The sequence below is a fragment of the Lethenteron reissneri genome, chromosome 30 (genome assembly GCF_015708825.2).
Source record: "Lethenteron reissneri isolate LAM-NWPU_2019-01 chromosome 30, ASM1570882v1, whole genome shotgun sequence".
In the NCBI taxonomy this organism is placed as follows: Eukaryota; Metazoa; Chordata; class Hyperoartia; order Petromyzontiformes; family Petromyzontidae; genus Lethenteron; species Lethenteron reissneri.
The window spans coordinates 10820559-10837167 of NC_083808.1; the positions used below are offsets into that span (position 1 = coordinate 10820559).

The following is a 16609-nucleotide window of genomic DNA, read 5'->3' on the forward strand; positions in this document are numbered from 1 at the left end:
TTACGCTTTTGAGGCTGAGTGGACCTAGGGGAGGGCCAGGTCCGTTTCAAATAATCGTCAGCGGTGGTGGGCGTGAGTTGGAATCGAACTGGGGTCGCTCAAGCAGCTTAATGACTGTTTGTACAAAGAACATATAAAGAATCGATTATAATAACCAGGCAAGAGTCCACATTATAGACTGCCAGTACACGCACTCAGCTTCATAAGCAGGCTAGAGTGTACATGATAGAGTGGCAGTACGCTCACCGAGCTTAATAAGCAGGCTACAGTGTACATGATAGACTGGCAGTACGCTCACCCAGCTTAATGAGTATTTGTACAGTGAACATTAAAGTAATCGATTGTTGGCGCGTTGGGTTTAAAAGTAATATTAATAGCACACATTGTGGTGGGGGTGTAGTGAAGAGTAGGAAAAACTTTGATGAATTTACCTCAGAGTGGCGTGGTGGGTGTCGAGGCCTAGTAGCGTGCAAAGCCTGCGGCCTCGCCTAAAATTGTCGGCTTGGAAGAGGCAGGGTACGGGTGGCGTTCCTTCCCCCCCCCCCTAGCGCTCCAACAATACTGTGTAATGGCTATTATTTAATTAAATACGGAGCTTATGAAAGTGGCGAAGGCGTGGCTAGCCGTTGGCAGGGGCAACCGCCGTCCAATGAAACTGCAGCCCTTGGCGAAGGCGTGGCTAGCCGTTGCCAGGTCCAATGAAAGCGGCGAAGGCGTGGCTAGCCGTTGCCAGGGGCAACCGCCGTCCAATGAAAGTGCGTATGGGCCAAAGTCCACACACACACACACAGACAGACAGACATGAACGATTTTATATATATAGATGCTCGAAATATTACAAAACAGCAAATGAACCTCATGGCGGGACCCCCGGGTCCCGAATAAACGGAAGTCAAAATCGTTATTTATTTACTCTTTGGTTCTTTCGGTAAAGTCACGTATAATGAGAAAATAATAAATTAAATACGTTTCTTTTTATACGTGACTTTACCGAAAGAACCAAAGAGTAATTCCTGCAGTCACGAAAGCCCCAAATGAAGTACGTTATTAATTTATTTATTTTTGGCGCGCACATAAACGCCGCGACCCACTTGGCATGGATCATTCTGTTGTCATGTCATGTCCAAGCGAAACAGCGAGGACGAATGCGCACAAGAGCTGAACAAGCGAATGCACTCCACGCTCGGGTATGGGCAGGATCATGAGTCTTATCCAAAGCTGCTCAAACTGCCTACACGACTTAAGTCCTTTATTTGTCATCACGGTATGCATAATACAGTGAAACTGCTCTCTTATCTTCATTATTATTTGTGACCTACCAACGTCTGCAGCCAGAAGCAATCAATGACAATCTTATTACCTGCAGATATTTCACAGATGAGATGCGTTGCACCGTTAATTTCTCTTGTTTGATAATACTTATCTTGTCCGAATGCATCTGTGCATCTGTCCGTGTGCATCTGTGCTTATGGACAGTTAAGCCATAGTCCCCACATACCGCTGGTATCAATGCGCATAAGAGTTGCGGCGACCCACTAGTCTGCAGAGTAACATTGGTATAAACGCTTGTTACAATATGAACAGCGCATTGAAAACGCGTACTATTTTATGTACTGCTTACGAAGTGTGTTCACAAATCCACACTGAGAAACACGATGATTGATAGAGGGGTGTAAATTATTGTTTCGATAGTGTGTTTAAATAGAGGTACGACAGGTAAGTAGTTTTCAGTTTTAAAGGCATAGTTTAACAAGACAATACTTGCCACCATCCTTAAAACCCTTCGGTGAAAAAGAGCAAAGTGTTTGTTTACATTATAATATAATGTTTATTCGATAGCCGGGGGCTTATGAGACCCCAGGGTCCTGGCATAAGGTTCGTATACGTAATTAATAATTTCATGAATGCGATGTCATAAAACGCAATGCAATGTGCCGGCAACGTCTTATTATTTAACTTTTAATACAAAAGAGGGAATTTAGTGATACTTTTTGATCACTGAAGGGCCTGTCTTGTTACTCAGTAGCCACGTTTAGCGAACGATTCATATGCCAATTTAAAAACTGGTCATCAGAAAACGTTTAAAATGTTTTAATTTTCACTGGACCCCCTGGTGTAGAGTGCAGTCTCCAGCCCTTGTTATCGCCAACTGTGAAGAAGGGTCATCGCCTGAAACGTTGCCTGTTTATATATGTAAGGCAGCGTTATTAATGGAATGTGTTAGTGTATCTTCTTGGTTCTTTCGGTAAAGTCACGTAGAAGGGAAGTAATAAAATAATAAAAATTAAACATAACAAAATCATTCTCACGTCGTTTCGGCCACAACGCAAGCAGCCGTCTTCAGGTGGAAAACAGGTCTGTCGAGAAGGCAGAGTCTGAATGACTCTGCCTTCTCTAAAAATAAAACATAACAAAATAATTCTCACGACGTTTCGGCCACAACACAAGCAGCCGTATTCAGGAGGAAAACAGGTCTGTTGCGAAGGCAGAGTCATTCAGACTCAGGTCTGTCGAAGAAGATGAAACCCTGCAGTCACGAAAGCTTTAAATCGAAATGTGTTAGTGTACGTTATAAAGACACGTATGGAATTTAAAGGAACTTGATTGGTCTGGAGGTGTAGTGAAGCAGTACTGTATTGCAGAGTAGCTACAGTACTAATCTGGGATTGTCTGCCATGTGGTGTTGCTGCACAGCGTAGACATGCAGCTCATGACAAGGCAGCGTTGCTATGCACCGTAATTCAATCTTGAGCTTCGGAATTACTGGTTTATAAATATATCTTTCATATTAGGAACTCACCACCCCAAACAATACAGCCTGTTGTTTCTGGTTATTGGGCACGAAATGATTTGGAATGTATGTAACAATCCTTGATTTGTAATTTGCGGAGTGCCATACATGCCGGCATATAGGCGTCCATCATCGCACACACCACCGGTATCATGAGGATGAAGTGAGAGGGATACGGCGTGGCCACAATAATTCCCAGAGCAGTGTTTCCAGAGTGCTCCGGCTGTCACTGCATCACGGGGCTTTCAGATGCGCTTTGGCGGCGCGTCTGCAACGCACTGCCATCCGTTATTCAGAAGCTACTGGAGCAATGCACTTTTAAATCGTCTAGATTGAAAACGAATTTCTTGAAAAAGATTTTCTTGTTTAGTTTGTCCTTCCTCGGCATGGTTGGCTTCGTACAGTGCGAAAGAAGCTCTACATACATACAAACATACGCACAAATGAGGCACTCGTATGCAAACCCTTGGAAAACGTGGTCGGGTGTTTTCACAGCTCTACATTTGCAAGGTTGTGCAGCGCAAGGGCAATAGGCTAATGTGTGAGCAGGAGGTGACGGTGGCAGCACACAGGGTCACACCCGTCACTGTAATTGTTTCGAGCAAGAGACTGATTTGAAATTATTCCATTTAATTTGACACACGTATTATTTATAGTATACCATGCAGCCCAGGGCCAAATCTGTTTTCAGGCTGTAGATGTGAATGATGTGTGTGTGCTGTTCAACAAAATTTTTTTTATATACATTAACATTCTGTGGAGATCGGGGGAGTTTCATTTTAAATTGGTAAGAAATATAATACATTCCACATTTGACTTTACAAAAAATACTTTTGTTTTTTATTGTACCCTATATTCAGATTAATAATAATTTACATGTATTTGTAAGGTGCCTTCCACTAATGTCTGAGGGTGCCTTCTAAGAATAAGGTTAAGGAAAGGCCAAGAGAGAAGAGGCGCTACATAGAACAAACAGAATTAAGAAGATGTGGTTTTTCGACGCGACTTAAAAGTATCCACATTGATAATTGTTGTTTTACCCTTTTATCTGGCAACAAAACAGCACCTTTTTTACAAGGAGTCATGTTTGCATAGACCACAATACCTGCAGTCATAATTATCAGAGTTATGTTTTTTGTTTGCATTATGACTGCAGGTTTTGTGGTCTATGCAAACATGACTCCTTGTAAAAAAGGTGCCAGTTTTGTTGCCAGATAAAAGGGTAAAAAAAAAATTATCATATTTTTTACTGGCAAATGAGGTTCCAATGGAGTATCCACATTACCGTTTAAACGAATTTCCAAATGTAGGGAATTCCACAACCGAGGCACAGACACCGCAAATGCCCGCTCACCCCAGGAAACGCAGCCGGGATCGAGGTATGCAAAGGGTGAAGTCTGCAGATCTTAACGACCTTGAGGGGGTGTACGGATGAATTAGCTCGTGAATATATGATGGTGTCAGCCCATGGAAGGCTTTAAAAACTTGTAGAAGGCTCTTAAACTCTACTCGTTTCAAGACCGGTAGCAAGTGTGATGATAATTCACTGGTCAACACACTTTTTCTGGCATAAGGTATTCCAACAGTTTTAAGGTAATTTTGGGGTGCTGATTCCAAATCTGGAATTAGTTTTTGTCTATCACATCAGGTTTTTTGAGATATCAAATATTGCATTTTCAATAAAAACTGCAGAAGAAAAATATTAAATAAATGTGGATATCTACATTAAATGATATTATAAACACACTATCCTAAAAATACAGCACCATATTTTAACACTAAAGCAGTCACTGACTCGCAACAACTTGCAATCATAAGTGACAGAGTTAATTTCGGGTAAAATCAATGAAAATGGGGTATGCCGATAGCATAAAAATGAGATGTGATAGAGCAAATCTGAGATCAGATTTGGAATCAGCACCATGAAATTAGTCTAAAACAGCTGCAAAAGTCCAGGCCAGAAAAAAATGATTTTTTTTGTTGACCAGTGATAAGAGAACGGGAGAAGAAATGTGGTCACGTAATGGGATTCGGGTGAACACCCCAACTGCTGCATTCTGTACAATTTGTAGTCTACCAAGGACTTTATTGGAGCCACAGCTTCGTGTGTACGTACACAACCCTTTTGCTTTTAAAAACAGCAGATGCAAATTAGGGTGTAAATGAAAGTGTGGGATCAACATCGGTTGCCCTATGATGAGACTGGACCCTGCCATGGAAATATAAAATTTCCACCATGGGTCCAGGGTGAGCCACAGAGATGAGCCATGCCATTGGTAATTCGAACGGGAAGAAAATGGCTTTCAGTTTTTATAGTTTCAAGTTATAATAGTGCCAGTCATCATATTCATGATCATCAGCATCGATATTGTCATAATCGTCATCAGATACCCACAGGGTTACTTGAGACCAAACAAACTCGATCGCTTCAGTAAATTTCCCTTCATAACAAGATTCGCACTGCAAGGTCGCTCCAAAAGATAAATCTAATGTATTAAATTCATTCTAACGAGATCTCTCCACCTTAGGGAAGGCTTACTCCACGTTCTATTCTCCTCAGCTCGCTGACTAATGTGACCTTGCGGGTTCCTCCTGTTTGGCATTCTGCAAGCGTAACCATCGTAACAAACTTTCCCCTCCTGAATTATTACACTAAGTGCTGTCTGCTTGGATCTATGACTGTGCCTATCATTGGATAAATCGGGTCAGCTGTTCATCACCGCTAAAAATACCGCTCGTATGGAATACAAACTCTTTATTTGTTTCCTCATTACAATATTTTCTGAGCACCATAGTCATTATAAGAAGCAGTGAAAAGTATAATTCGCAATAGATTTTTGGGTCAGATATCCGTGTAAGTAAAATGTGTGTCATGCACCCTCATCCACCCGACAGCCAATTAATTAAGTAGCCATGGGACCCATGCTGAACAACGAAAATTGATTAGGGCAAATTATTTCAAGAGCCTAATAAAGACAGCTGGAATGTATGTGTGTTGAACAATCTTTCGCCATAGTACGTAGCCAACCGTGCTTGTTGGAGGTGCGGGGGAAGGACAACGCACTAAACATGAAAAGCAGTTTGGAAAGAAATTAGTTTTTGATCTAGATTATTAAAAAAGTGCGTAGCTCCAGTGGCTTCGTAATATCGGAAGGAAGAGCGTTCCAGACGGCAGCAGAAGCGCATCTGAAGGCGAGTGACCATCTTTGTTCGATGGCTAGCCAACAGCTGCTGCTGCTGCTGCGAGGATGACTGGAGTTCGCATGATGGTTTATGCTCCTTGACGAGATCACCAAGGTGTTGTGGTCCATATGTGGCAATGTTGGGCTTGACAACTTAATTGGGAAACACATCATTTGTTCGTGTAAACCCAGGGAAATGAATTAATGCGGACCAGGGTGAAATAACGAGGCAAGTTGGAGCAGGTTCGACCGCTGTTGGAAAACTGAACTTGATAATGAAAAGCAACGGCCCAGTGTGGCCAGGGGCCGGCCCTAGGAGTGTGCGAGGGTTGGGGGGGGGAAATCTTGAGGAGGAGGCACCGCCGCTATCTCTAACAGGTGGAGTTATATTTCGATGTAAAACTTTCGTGACTGCAGGTGTAGTTATGTTCACGCCTATGGACGATGTCTCGGGAGAATTGACGCCGACGAAAAAGACGGAACGCAAAAAAACAAACTGAAGAGGGTGCACAGAGAATTTGGGACCCGGCGCATGCGTGGAATTGCGTCGAGGGACAGAAAGAGGGAGGAACGAATCGGAGGTCGGTCTGCGTGAGATGGTGGAATGGCAGCCGGAAGGAAGAAGGAACGCGCCCAGTGCCGGATTAAGCTAGTGCGGGGCCTGTCGCGTATGTTATAAAGGGGCCCTAAATTAAAAAAACACAAATATTAAAACACACACATTTTTTTACTTGCCTAGTAAGTTAATTGTATTTTTTACTTGCTATACAGTGAGATCATACGACAAATCGATAGCCTTATAAAAGTTGAAGCCAGAATGACCGAACCGGAATTGATAGTTTGAAAGCATTTGGCGCGGGGCCCTTGAAATTGCGGGGCCCGTAGCTACATGTGTCGCTACTTTTGCTACGAGGATAACCTGGCACTGAACGCGCCCGAGAGGATTGCCACCGCCGAGATGGTTGGATGAAATCAGCTCGTGCGCAGGAGCTTTATGGATTCTTGCACTATGTGAGGAATAGCGATGACTTTATCCAGCAGTGGATAGTTCGTGGCTGTTGTTGGTGATGATGACGAAGTATACTGAAGCTTTTTGACATGTTTTCATCGCGCAATAGCAAACTATCCAATCATTTAAACGAACGGTTAATACTTATCTTGAATGTACACATCCAGCTGTTTGGTGCTTTGGTTGAAGATTGCGCGTTCAAATTTTGTACACAGGTCAGCCGAGCTCATCACCCCGATGGGGTTGATAAAATCAGTGACACGTTGTGGGACATTGGAAGTGGTTATGCTACGGGGAAGCTACACTTTGATATGGGGATGTGACATTTTAAGCAATGGCCCAGAGCCACCGACAGAAAAGAAAACCCACCACACAATTTCTTATTTGAGCAGGGATACACATCTTAACCTATTGTGCGATTAATGTGATGATTTCATTCTTCAGTGGGTTTTGTTCCCCTACTTGCCCAGGGATAGACTAGTTCGTCTGTGTCCTTTCCACTGAGCCAGTTAGAAATAAGCTCGTTAGTAATGACAATTGACTCCTCAATTCCCACTGATGGCTTAGGACATTTTACAGCGAATTAGTTACTGCAGAAATTGCAGAAAGCCATTCATTGTCTGCTGTAAAGTGGGCACCAAGGGCAACATCACGTCAGCTTGAGGTAAAATGAGTATTATTCCAGTATCACAGCCTAAAATAGAAAATATATTACAATAATGCAACCAGTCAATTCTAATTATAAAATATATATACACTTATGGGGTTGAACATGATGCATCCGGCATCGGTGTATGATTTTATGTTTGGTGTTTTTGTTGTTTTCATGTTGCGGGGGTTTTGATTGAAACAAACTAATAATGAGTGCAGGAACATTGCTTTTCATCACCTTCGGTGGGTGCCGCAAGCTGTGAATTTTTAATTGCGCGTGCCGCTCCAGATCTGGACCGGTTCCCATCGGAGGAGCGGGGCCCACTGCGCGTGCGGCTGCAGAACAGCCTGGTGCTGCTGTGCAACCCCCCGCCCCACTACCCAGGTGAGTTGTTGTGGTCACTTCCCGGCGGCGGATGTGAGATGGCCACTCGCTGTGCTATTCGCGTGGGATTGATGGTGGTGGTAACAACGGTGCGCGTCTTTGCAATTGCTTGCTGTGTGGTTGGTGGCTACACGCGCGTGGCCTGTTGTAATCCAGCAAGTTCAAGTTCAAGTTCATTTATTAGGTATAGCCCTGTGAGCCATTCGGCTTTTGAATCGGGTGCAACCGCAACAAACAAAAAAAACAAAAACATGAACAAGAAAACATCTTAAAGTAACTATGTGCAAACAGAAAATCCAAGAAAAGACAGCAAAATATTGCAGTAAAAGCACCGTACACCAACACTGTGTGTAAAAATCCCAGTGGGATGCAAGTCAAACAACAACAACCACAAGACAATAGCACTGTGGAGGCAGCGAGGGTTGCTGGATCGCCGCACAAATGTTGTGATACTCCATTCCCGCGCCTCCGATTGGCACGGTTAACTGCGTATGGTGCGAAGGAAGTTCAACATACATACTCGTACAGATGCCAAACCCTGGCTCTCCAGGAGAAGGCGACATGGCAAGTGGACTAATTGCCATTCTCCTACTACCTCAGAATCAGAATAATTATACTGGAGGAATGCGATGAGCTATAAAGCTCTTTTGTCACTGATGTCCAGTTGGTTTCACAGATGTCCATCTCGGAGTGTTGCTACCCTTGCGCACGTGGGTTTTCTCCGGGCGCTCCAGTTTCCACCCACTTGTATAAACACTCATCGTTCATTGGCCGAAACTATCTTCAGATAAAAGCCTAACGCACCGAACCCTCTTGTAAAAGAGTCCGAATACTCATTGTGGCTTCGCTGGATAGATCTGTACATAAAATGCGTAACTCATAAATACGTAACTAAAATAAGTAATTGCTCACGCCACTACTGCTGGAATGGCCTCCGCTAGAGGAAGATCGAGGGAGCCCCTCCAGCGAGGGTATTTGGCCAACTCTCCCATGCTTATCGAGCACTTCGGTAGAGGTTGAAGTACCCACACTTTACCCCAGCTCACGCTGCCTGCTAATCGACTGATTCTACGTATAGCAGTGTCTCGGCTGTTAAACCCACTGCTACAATAACAGAGACGCATGATACATTTTTAATGGTGATACAAAACGGCAATACAGAACGTGGGCATCTCCTCGGCAGCCTTGGCCCAAAATGAATCGCGAGTGCGTGGTGTAAATATCTCGCGGGAGGAAAAAGCGGCCAGGAGTATTGCTGAACATATCCCTGCAGTAGGTGCTCAATAACAGCAGCACTTAGTTCTGTGGCCTATCAGGTTAAACCTGGGTCTTTCCCTTGTGCAGGATTTTAAAGATATTATGTAGGTTCTTTAAGCCATGAAGATTAGCAAAAATCTAAAACATACAACTGATCTCACCGATGATTGTCTCGAACCCCATTTATCGTGAGCACTTCCGGTTTTGACAACCACACATGAATGTACTCCCACTATCAGTCATGATATAGGGCTCCAAAATAAATTCCAGACCCTTCCACTTGGTCCGAAGTTTCACCAGGGCTGGCCTCGTAATAAATTCTGGCTACATTCTGAGACGCACTGGGAAGCCTCGTCTCGCGCCCTGCCCCATGGAGAATCGCTCACTGTCACCTGCTGTTGTTCGAATCGCGGCTTGTTGTTGAAGGTCGAGACTTGCGACAAGTTCAGTTAATATGCTTTGGAATCCACGTATCCTCAGAGAGCGTCATGTCGGAACAATATTGAACGTTTTTAAGTGTTCCCTGACACACGTGACAAATGGGTTATTGTACCCTGCACTTTTCAACGACGTATACTGGACTTTCCCAATTTGATCACGAGTGCCACATCTGTCCACCTCTGAGAGCCACTTGTGTTGATTGTGGTGAGAGTTCGGCTTCTGTTATTCACACGTCTGCCAGTAGGGGGGCGGTGATTGCTATGGATATCCCAATTGTGTGATATCCAAATTGAGTGATTTCCCAATTGAGTAATTTGCGGGTAATTTTCCAAAGTGCTAAATTTGGACCCTGATGCCGGCACGCATTCGCCGACTCTTTGCGATTGGCGCACCCACTGCGAAGCGGACGGCTCGTCATATCACAGCGGTTATTACACCCTGCGGTAATAAGCAGGGCGGCTGCACTCTGCTTTTTTCCAACTGCGAACCTTTGCAACAAAAGTGGGGAAACGTGCTTCCACTGGGCCGTGTCGCAGGCCTCATAACGTGTTCATGAGGATTTGGGTGAAACTCCCCCCCCCCCCCCCCCCACGGCGGGATCCTTCTAGAGTATCAACACCAACGCACAGCTCATGCTCTTGCTGAACAAATAAACGAAGCAAAAAATGGTAAAATGAGTAGTTGGAGAGAAAAATCCCCCATCCGGTGGTGGGGATTCTACATGCCTACAGTCGCGACGAGTTATTCCGTGGAACAGCGACTGTTGCGTAACCAAGAAAAACCTGTGGAAAAATAAAGAAATCTAATTAACACTTGACCCGCAATAGCAATCTAAGTTGAGCGAGCCAAACTATAGAATTAAATTGGTCATGTTACATTGCTTTTATTTCAGGCAGCGAACAGTACAGCTACAGGAAACAAAGTATACTTCCCTCCCCCCTTTGTTGCACTAGGATTGACATAAATGTGCTTTTTCGTCACAGCTGCCAATGATCAAAAAAATTCAATAATTTTGCAAGGAAATAGCTGGATAAGAGAGATATGGAGGTGGCCAATAGCTGCAGTGTGATATCCTTGGCCAAGTTGACTGGGCGTCGTCTGCCGCATTAAATGCACACCACGCAATAATCTCTTGACAGTGGTCGTTAAAACGGGGGGGCGGGGAGAGGGGTATCACACGAAATGACCTGTGTAAGAGTCTGACCACCAGCCAAATTTATTTCCCTACCTCGCCTGGGAAAAGAGGTTTTGGTATTAAAACAGAGTCTGTAGGGACCTCATACATTTGCAGCAGCAGTAGCAAGCGGCTGGTCTCTGTCGACTCGAGGATTTATATTGGGTCATTGTGTATAAATTTGATTCAGGAGACTACGAGGCATGGTTGCAAATGGCTCTTTCTTTACAAACGCTGGGTTTTTGTGCCAACTAGGGCGGCACGTGTGGATTATACGAGTCTTATCTGTCCCCCCCTGCGTCCAATCCTCCGGTCGTGTTTTTGTGCCGAGATGCACCGCTTGGAGTTGTGAATAACAAAGTGACCGACCTCGCACACAGTAATCTCTCTAATCCTCAGACAGCAAAATTTACGTTTTCATTCTTTAGAGGATTTTGTTGTGAGCTTAATGCAAATTAAAGTTGGCAGGATTCTAGCAATCGCAATATAATTGTGTCTTCGTGTGAGTTATTCAAAGGTGACTGGTAGATAGATGTGTGAGTGAGTGTCTCAGTAAGTAGGTCTTTGGGTGTGAAAGGTAGGTAAGCAGATTTGTGGGTGTATGGCTGTTTGGATAATGGGTAGGTAGGGCAGTGAATGGGTAGTTATATTTATTCAGTTAGGTAGGTAGGCAGTTGGGTATTTGAACGGGAGGATAGGTATATAGGTAGGTCAATGATGGAGGTCGTGAATAGATAATTGGGTGCAGTAGTTAGACAAACAGATAGCTAGGTGGGTGGTTGAGTGTTTGGATGGGTAGGTAAGTAGATATGTGGGAAGGCATATTGCCTGCTTATTTATTTTGTTATGTAGGTAGGTTTGCCAGTGAGTGGGTAGTTACATGTGTATACAGGCAGGTAGGTGGGTGGATGGGTGTTTTTACGTGTGTCAGTTGGTATATATTTGGGTATTGGTATGGGTGTGTTTCTGGTTAACTAGCTAGGTCCACTGGTAGATGGCTCCGTGGGAAGCTCTTCAGCGATATAGTTGCCCATTGAGACAGCACATCGCTTGCGAGGCATGGCGGTGTATTGTACTCAACCTGTAGAGAATTGTGAACAGGAAACACTGAAAAATGCTAAGTTACAAATGTTATTATTTCAAAAGAGAAAAATGTCGCAAATAAGGACATGTAACATACATTAATGGATAATTCTTGTGACCAGGATTTGATATTAGTGTAATGTTAAGTATGTAGATGTACCAGGAATGGTCTATAATAAGGCTTTTGAGCTATGTGTGCTTGCCTTTCGAACCCTTGTTATGGTTAGGTGTGAATTAAATTCGGCCAAATCCACAGAAAGATTCGAAGCTTCTTCCTTTTGAAGATGACTTTGTGTTTGAATATAGAAGACTGCCTCTGACACACGGCACGGACATCTTTATGCGATTTACTTAAATTTTCTCCAGAGATAATAAAAAACGAATCTCATCGTGAAGAGCCGAGCTTTAGTGGTTGTGGGTAAAAGCCGTTTATCATCGTATGCCTTTGCAATAAACCATTTATGGAGGAGTCGCAGTGTAAGCGGTGCACTGTGTGAGAGTTCCATAACATAAACAGGTGGTTACATTTGTCACCCGTCTTTTGCGTGCAAATTTAGTCACGTGATTTATTTTCACATGGCTATGCATTTATACAGTATCTTAATTTCATTTTGATCCCCATCTGTAAAACTGCAATTGACAAAAGTGCCCACAATTTTTTGGATAAAAATGAATAGAGCAGTTTTAAATGTGCAAATAATACCATTTATTTAACCTGTTAAATTCTCACCGAGTCTCAAGGCTCTATTAAGATATTTTGCCAGTTTCATTCATGGGTGTATTTTTGTGGAATGTGGGAGGAAAATGAAATAGCGGAAGAAAACCCATGCATACAAAAAGATAACATTCTTAAGCTCCAGACAGATGGATTGAATCCATTGCTATACGAATATTTCCTGACCACCTCATAGATCGAGCCGAATGACACCTGCTATTTCCAGGCAGTCTACAATTCAATCACTAGCCAGGCTCAAATCCTGGCTAGTGATTGGACATTGAGAGTGATTCCATTGTACCTTTTCTACTTTGCAATTTTCTTGAATTAGGAGATTGTAGCCAAAGTTGGGCAGAGTGGAAGTTCTAGTTTTATCTTGTGACGGTGTCGTCACCACGGTACCTGTGCCAGGCCAGGTGCACTTTCATGCCACGTGAAGTGTCGAATGCTCGCTGGCAGGAGGTCACAGGACAGACCCAGGTACCATGGGTTGACTGAATGAGATGACTGGCAGATGCACCAGCTGTAGCCCCTACTGTGCTAACTTGCTGCATTTTAGCCATCCGGCGCGCCGCTCGGGTGGCCGTCTCCAACTGCCCAGTAGCGTCCTTCACGAGCCTCCTCGACAGAGGTCGATCTTGACACCGCTGGTACTAGTCTTTGGCAAGTCCTACATACACACTTACATACGTGTTGCGCCGCGGCTGTTGCAGACGTCGAGTACCAGTGGCTGCTCAACGAGTTCCCGGAGCTGGTGCCACAGGACGAGCGGCGCTTCGTGTCGCAGCAGACGGGCAACCTGTACATCGCGCGCGTCGAGGCCAGCGATGCCGGGCGCTACGCCTGCCTCGTGCGCAGCACGCTCGGCCGCCACAGCCCCAACGTCAACATCTTCAGCGCCTTCGCCCCCCTCGAGATCCGGCGTGACTGTGAGTTTTGGGGGGCGCCTCGCTCTTCTTGATGCGCGTTCGGGATGCGCTGCGAGTCTTCCGCTTAAGCCTGCGCGGTTCGGAGCGAAGGTTTTAAGCGGCCGCCCGTGACCCGAAGCGTGGTCGTCCTGGGTATGAGGCCACGTGTTCACCAAATGGTATTTCAATCTTTCGCTTCAATAGGGAAGGCAAATGCGAGCTGAGTTTTGTGCAGGAAATAGCCGTCCTGTTCCCGAGCGTTGGGCCAGACATGCAACTGGGCGTGTCCAGAAAGTTCCATACAGGTATTTGGTGATTCGCAGACGCGTGCAGGACCGACGACCAATGAGAAAGCCAAGTGCCATACAATAAGGGATTTGGAGACCAGATGAAATGCACCGCTTCATCTCCCGATGATGTCTCCAGTAATGCGTGGTGAAATCTTTCGAGATGATATGCTAATGCTCAATACGTGGATTAACCCCGCAAGTCCTCACTTGGGTTGCCGTGGAGTGAGCACGGTGGAATTGGCGCCTGTAATCCAGCACTCGTAGCACAACACATTAAGGTGGCAATACACCACATGGGGCATGGAGACATCGATAGACGTGCGAGCAGCTGCCTCCATTAGCTTTTTGATAGAGTGTGGTGGGTGGGGGGGTGTCGGCAATTCTATTTGCATTTCACCTCGAAATTTATAACCTTCTTGACCCCCACCCACCCCCCATGCCAGCTTGACCCCCCTAACTTCACACATGCTCACATTTTAAAAGCATCGGCGTGTTGATGGGGCAGTGGAGTCGCATTAGGTAGCTTGCTGCGCTTTGAACCCGGCGACCTGAATCTAATTACCGGCCAGCTGTGGCTACAATCGGTGACGAGTGAAATTTGAACCGATCCTGGGCAACTGCCTCAATAAACCCTCGTTGACAAGCACGGTGAAGTATGATCAAACGATGTCCACGACCGACGCTGCGTGGGAAGCCTTTCATCCAGCAGTGTATTGGGAAAGAACTGTAGATTTTAAAAACACGTTGTAAGTTCTCCCAAAAAGATCGATATTTCAAAGTATGTTACAACAATTGTGTCATGTTTTTTCTTAATGACAGGAGGTAGTTTACACAAATTTGAGTCGTTTTATCATGGTTACTCAGCACATGCCCAAATGCCTAAAAAACGAGCAGTGAGCTACACACAGCACCCACTCATCTGCTGGGAAATTGTCATTCTCAATCGATTTTTTTGCAAATTATTAATTGTGAAAATGTGCTCGTGTCTTTGTCACCAACTATTGAGGCAAAAACAACAGGCGCGATGTGCTTCGACCGTTCCCAGCGACTCGACACGCGAGCTCGTCGCAAACGAGCACGGGTCCATCTGACATCGTTCCCTCCTCTCGCTCTGCAGCCCCCATGACGAGCTTGCTGCCACGCATCGAGGTGAAGCCACCGGCGGAGACGGTGGTGCTCAAGGGAGACAACCTACGCCTCGAGTGCTTCGCTCTTGGGAAGTAAGTCTCTCTTGTATGCACGCATGTGCGTTGAACTTCTTTCGCACCGTACGTAGCTGACCGTGCTAATCAGAGGTGCGGCGGAGGGGGAAGGGTGTACGATTTCACGTCCATATTGGCCTTCCCAGCCCGTGGTATCGCTCTCCCACCTAGAATGGTGCACCCAGCGGGGCACTCGTGCCATGGTGACGTCGCCACCACTTGGTGGCGAGCGGCATTTGTTGTTGTTTTTGTTGTTGCTGTCCTGAGCGTCGCTCCAGTCTTACGTCTCCTTAAAGGATGACAGATTTTCTGGCATGGCCTTTTCTGTAATGCCACCGCAGCTATGGAATCCCTGATGGTGTCATTTTCCCTGGGGGGGGGGGTGTATTGCAATTTCAGAGGAGTTTAAAAACTCATCTTTTTTCAAACCATGTCCAATAATACTAAGTATATCTTAAGCATGCAACGATGTCACATTATACAGGAGTTGTTCCATGTGTACCCAAATTGTATTAAAGAACTCAACACATTCATCAATAACATTGCCCTGGGAAGAAGAAAAAAACGCTCACAGATGTTTTTGGTTGTCTTGGGAAACGTTTTGCGAGACCAAGTTCATGCGTGCTGCTGCCAAAGGTGCAGTCCTTTGTTCAATTGTGCTGTCTAATTCCATTGGCGTTTCTGGCCTTCGTTTACGTATGGATGTTGAACTTCTGTCGCACCGTACGTTGCCAACCGTGCTAATCGGAGGTGCCGAGGGAGCCATGTAAAGTTATAGATGATGTTGAAGTCTCTGCTAAAAGAAGCAGTGGGGGTAGGTGTTCATCTCCAATGGCAGCCCTGAATGTTCTCATTCGCATGGTGAGGGCCAGTGTCTCCCATAGGATGATGACCTTCCAAAGCCATGCTCGTTTATTCGAGCTCTGAAGTATGATTGGCCGAGTCGACCGGAATATGAACGCGGAAACAAAGTTCTCTAACCACTCCGTTATCCGGCCCGATCTCGGTCTACGTCCGTATTGTTACGATAAAGATCGCATCACGCCGTTGGGATTCTACTTTTGGGATCATTAGCCTCGGCATGCGGGGGATAGAGGCCGTTTCAATCAGTGCTTAATGAAATATTGGCGCCGGCTGAGCTGCAGTCGCCACTGATTAGAGGAAATAACGCGAGGAAACTAATTGAAGGAAATTAATAGAGAATGTGAGGTGTACGATGTCATCTGCGTTCAATTAGAGACACGTGGCCTGGGTTCCCGAGACCCCCCCCCCCCATCAATTAAAGCACGACACATGTAGCACGTGTAAGCCGACTCTTTTAAATTAGGCGGTAAGTTCAATAAATCCAAAGGCATGGCAAAAGCCCTGCGGAGGTTAAACATAGCACAACTCGCAAGAATGCTCTCCCTGCCTTTTTTAATCTGCACTTTGCCATCTGCCAGCATGCGAGGCTGGGGAATGGTGGCGTAATGGCGCACCACGCTCCAATTCAAATTACTGAACCTGTATTCCATTCCTACC

General features: G+C 45.2%; 1 protein-coding gene across 6 annotated transcripts in view; it reads left to right on the forward strand.

The window, feature by feature from the left end:
• The window catches only part of LOC133349521 (contactin-2-like), a 125779-nt gene that overhangs the window by 73809 nt on the left and 35361 nt on the right, over positions 1-16609 (forward strand). For all 6 annotated transcript variants that reach the window (XM_061563049.1, XM_061563053.1, XM_061563054.1 and 3 more), the window contains 3 exons: positions 7923-8018; positions 13402-13617; positions 15004-15106. In XM_061563049.1, the coding sequence (XP_061419033.1) occupies positions 7923-8018; positions 13402-13617; positions 15004-15106 (415 nt within the window). The remainder of the gene's footprint in view (positions 1-7922; positions 8019-13401; positions 13618-15003; positions 15107-16609) is intronic.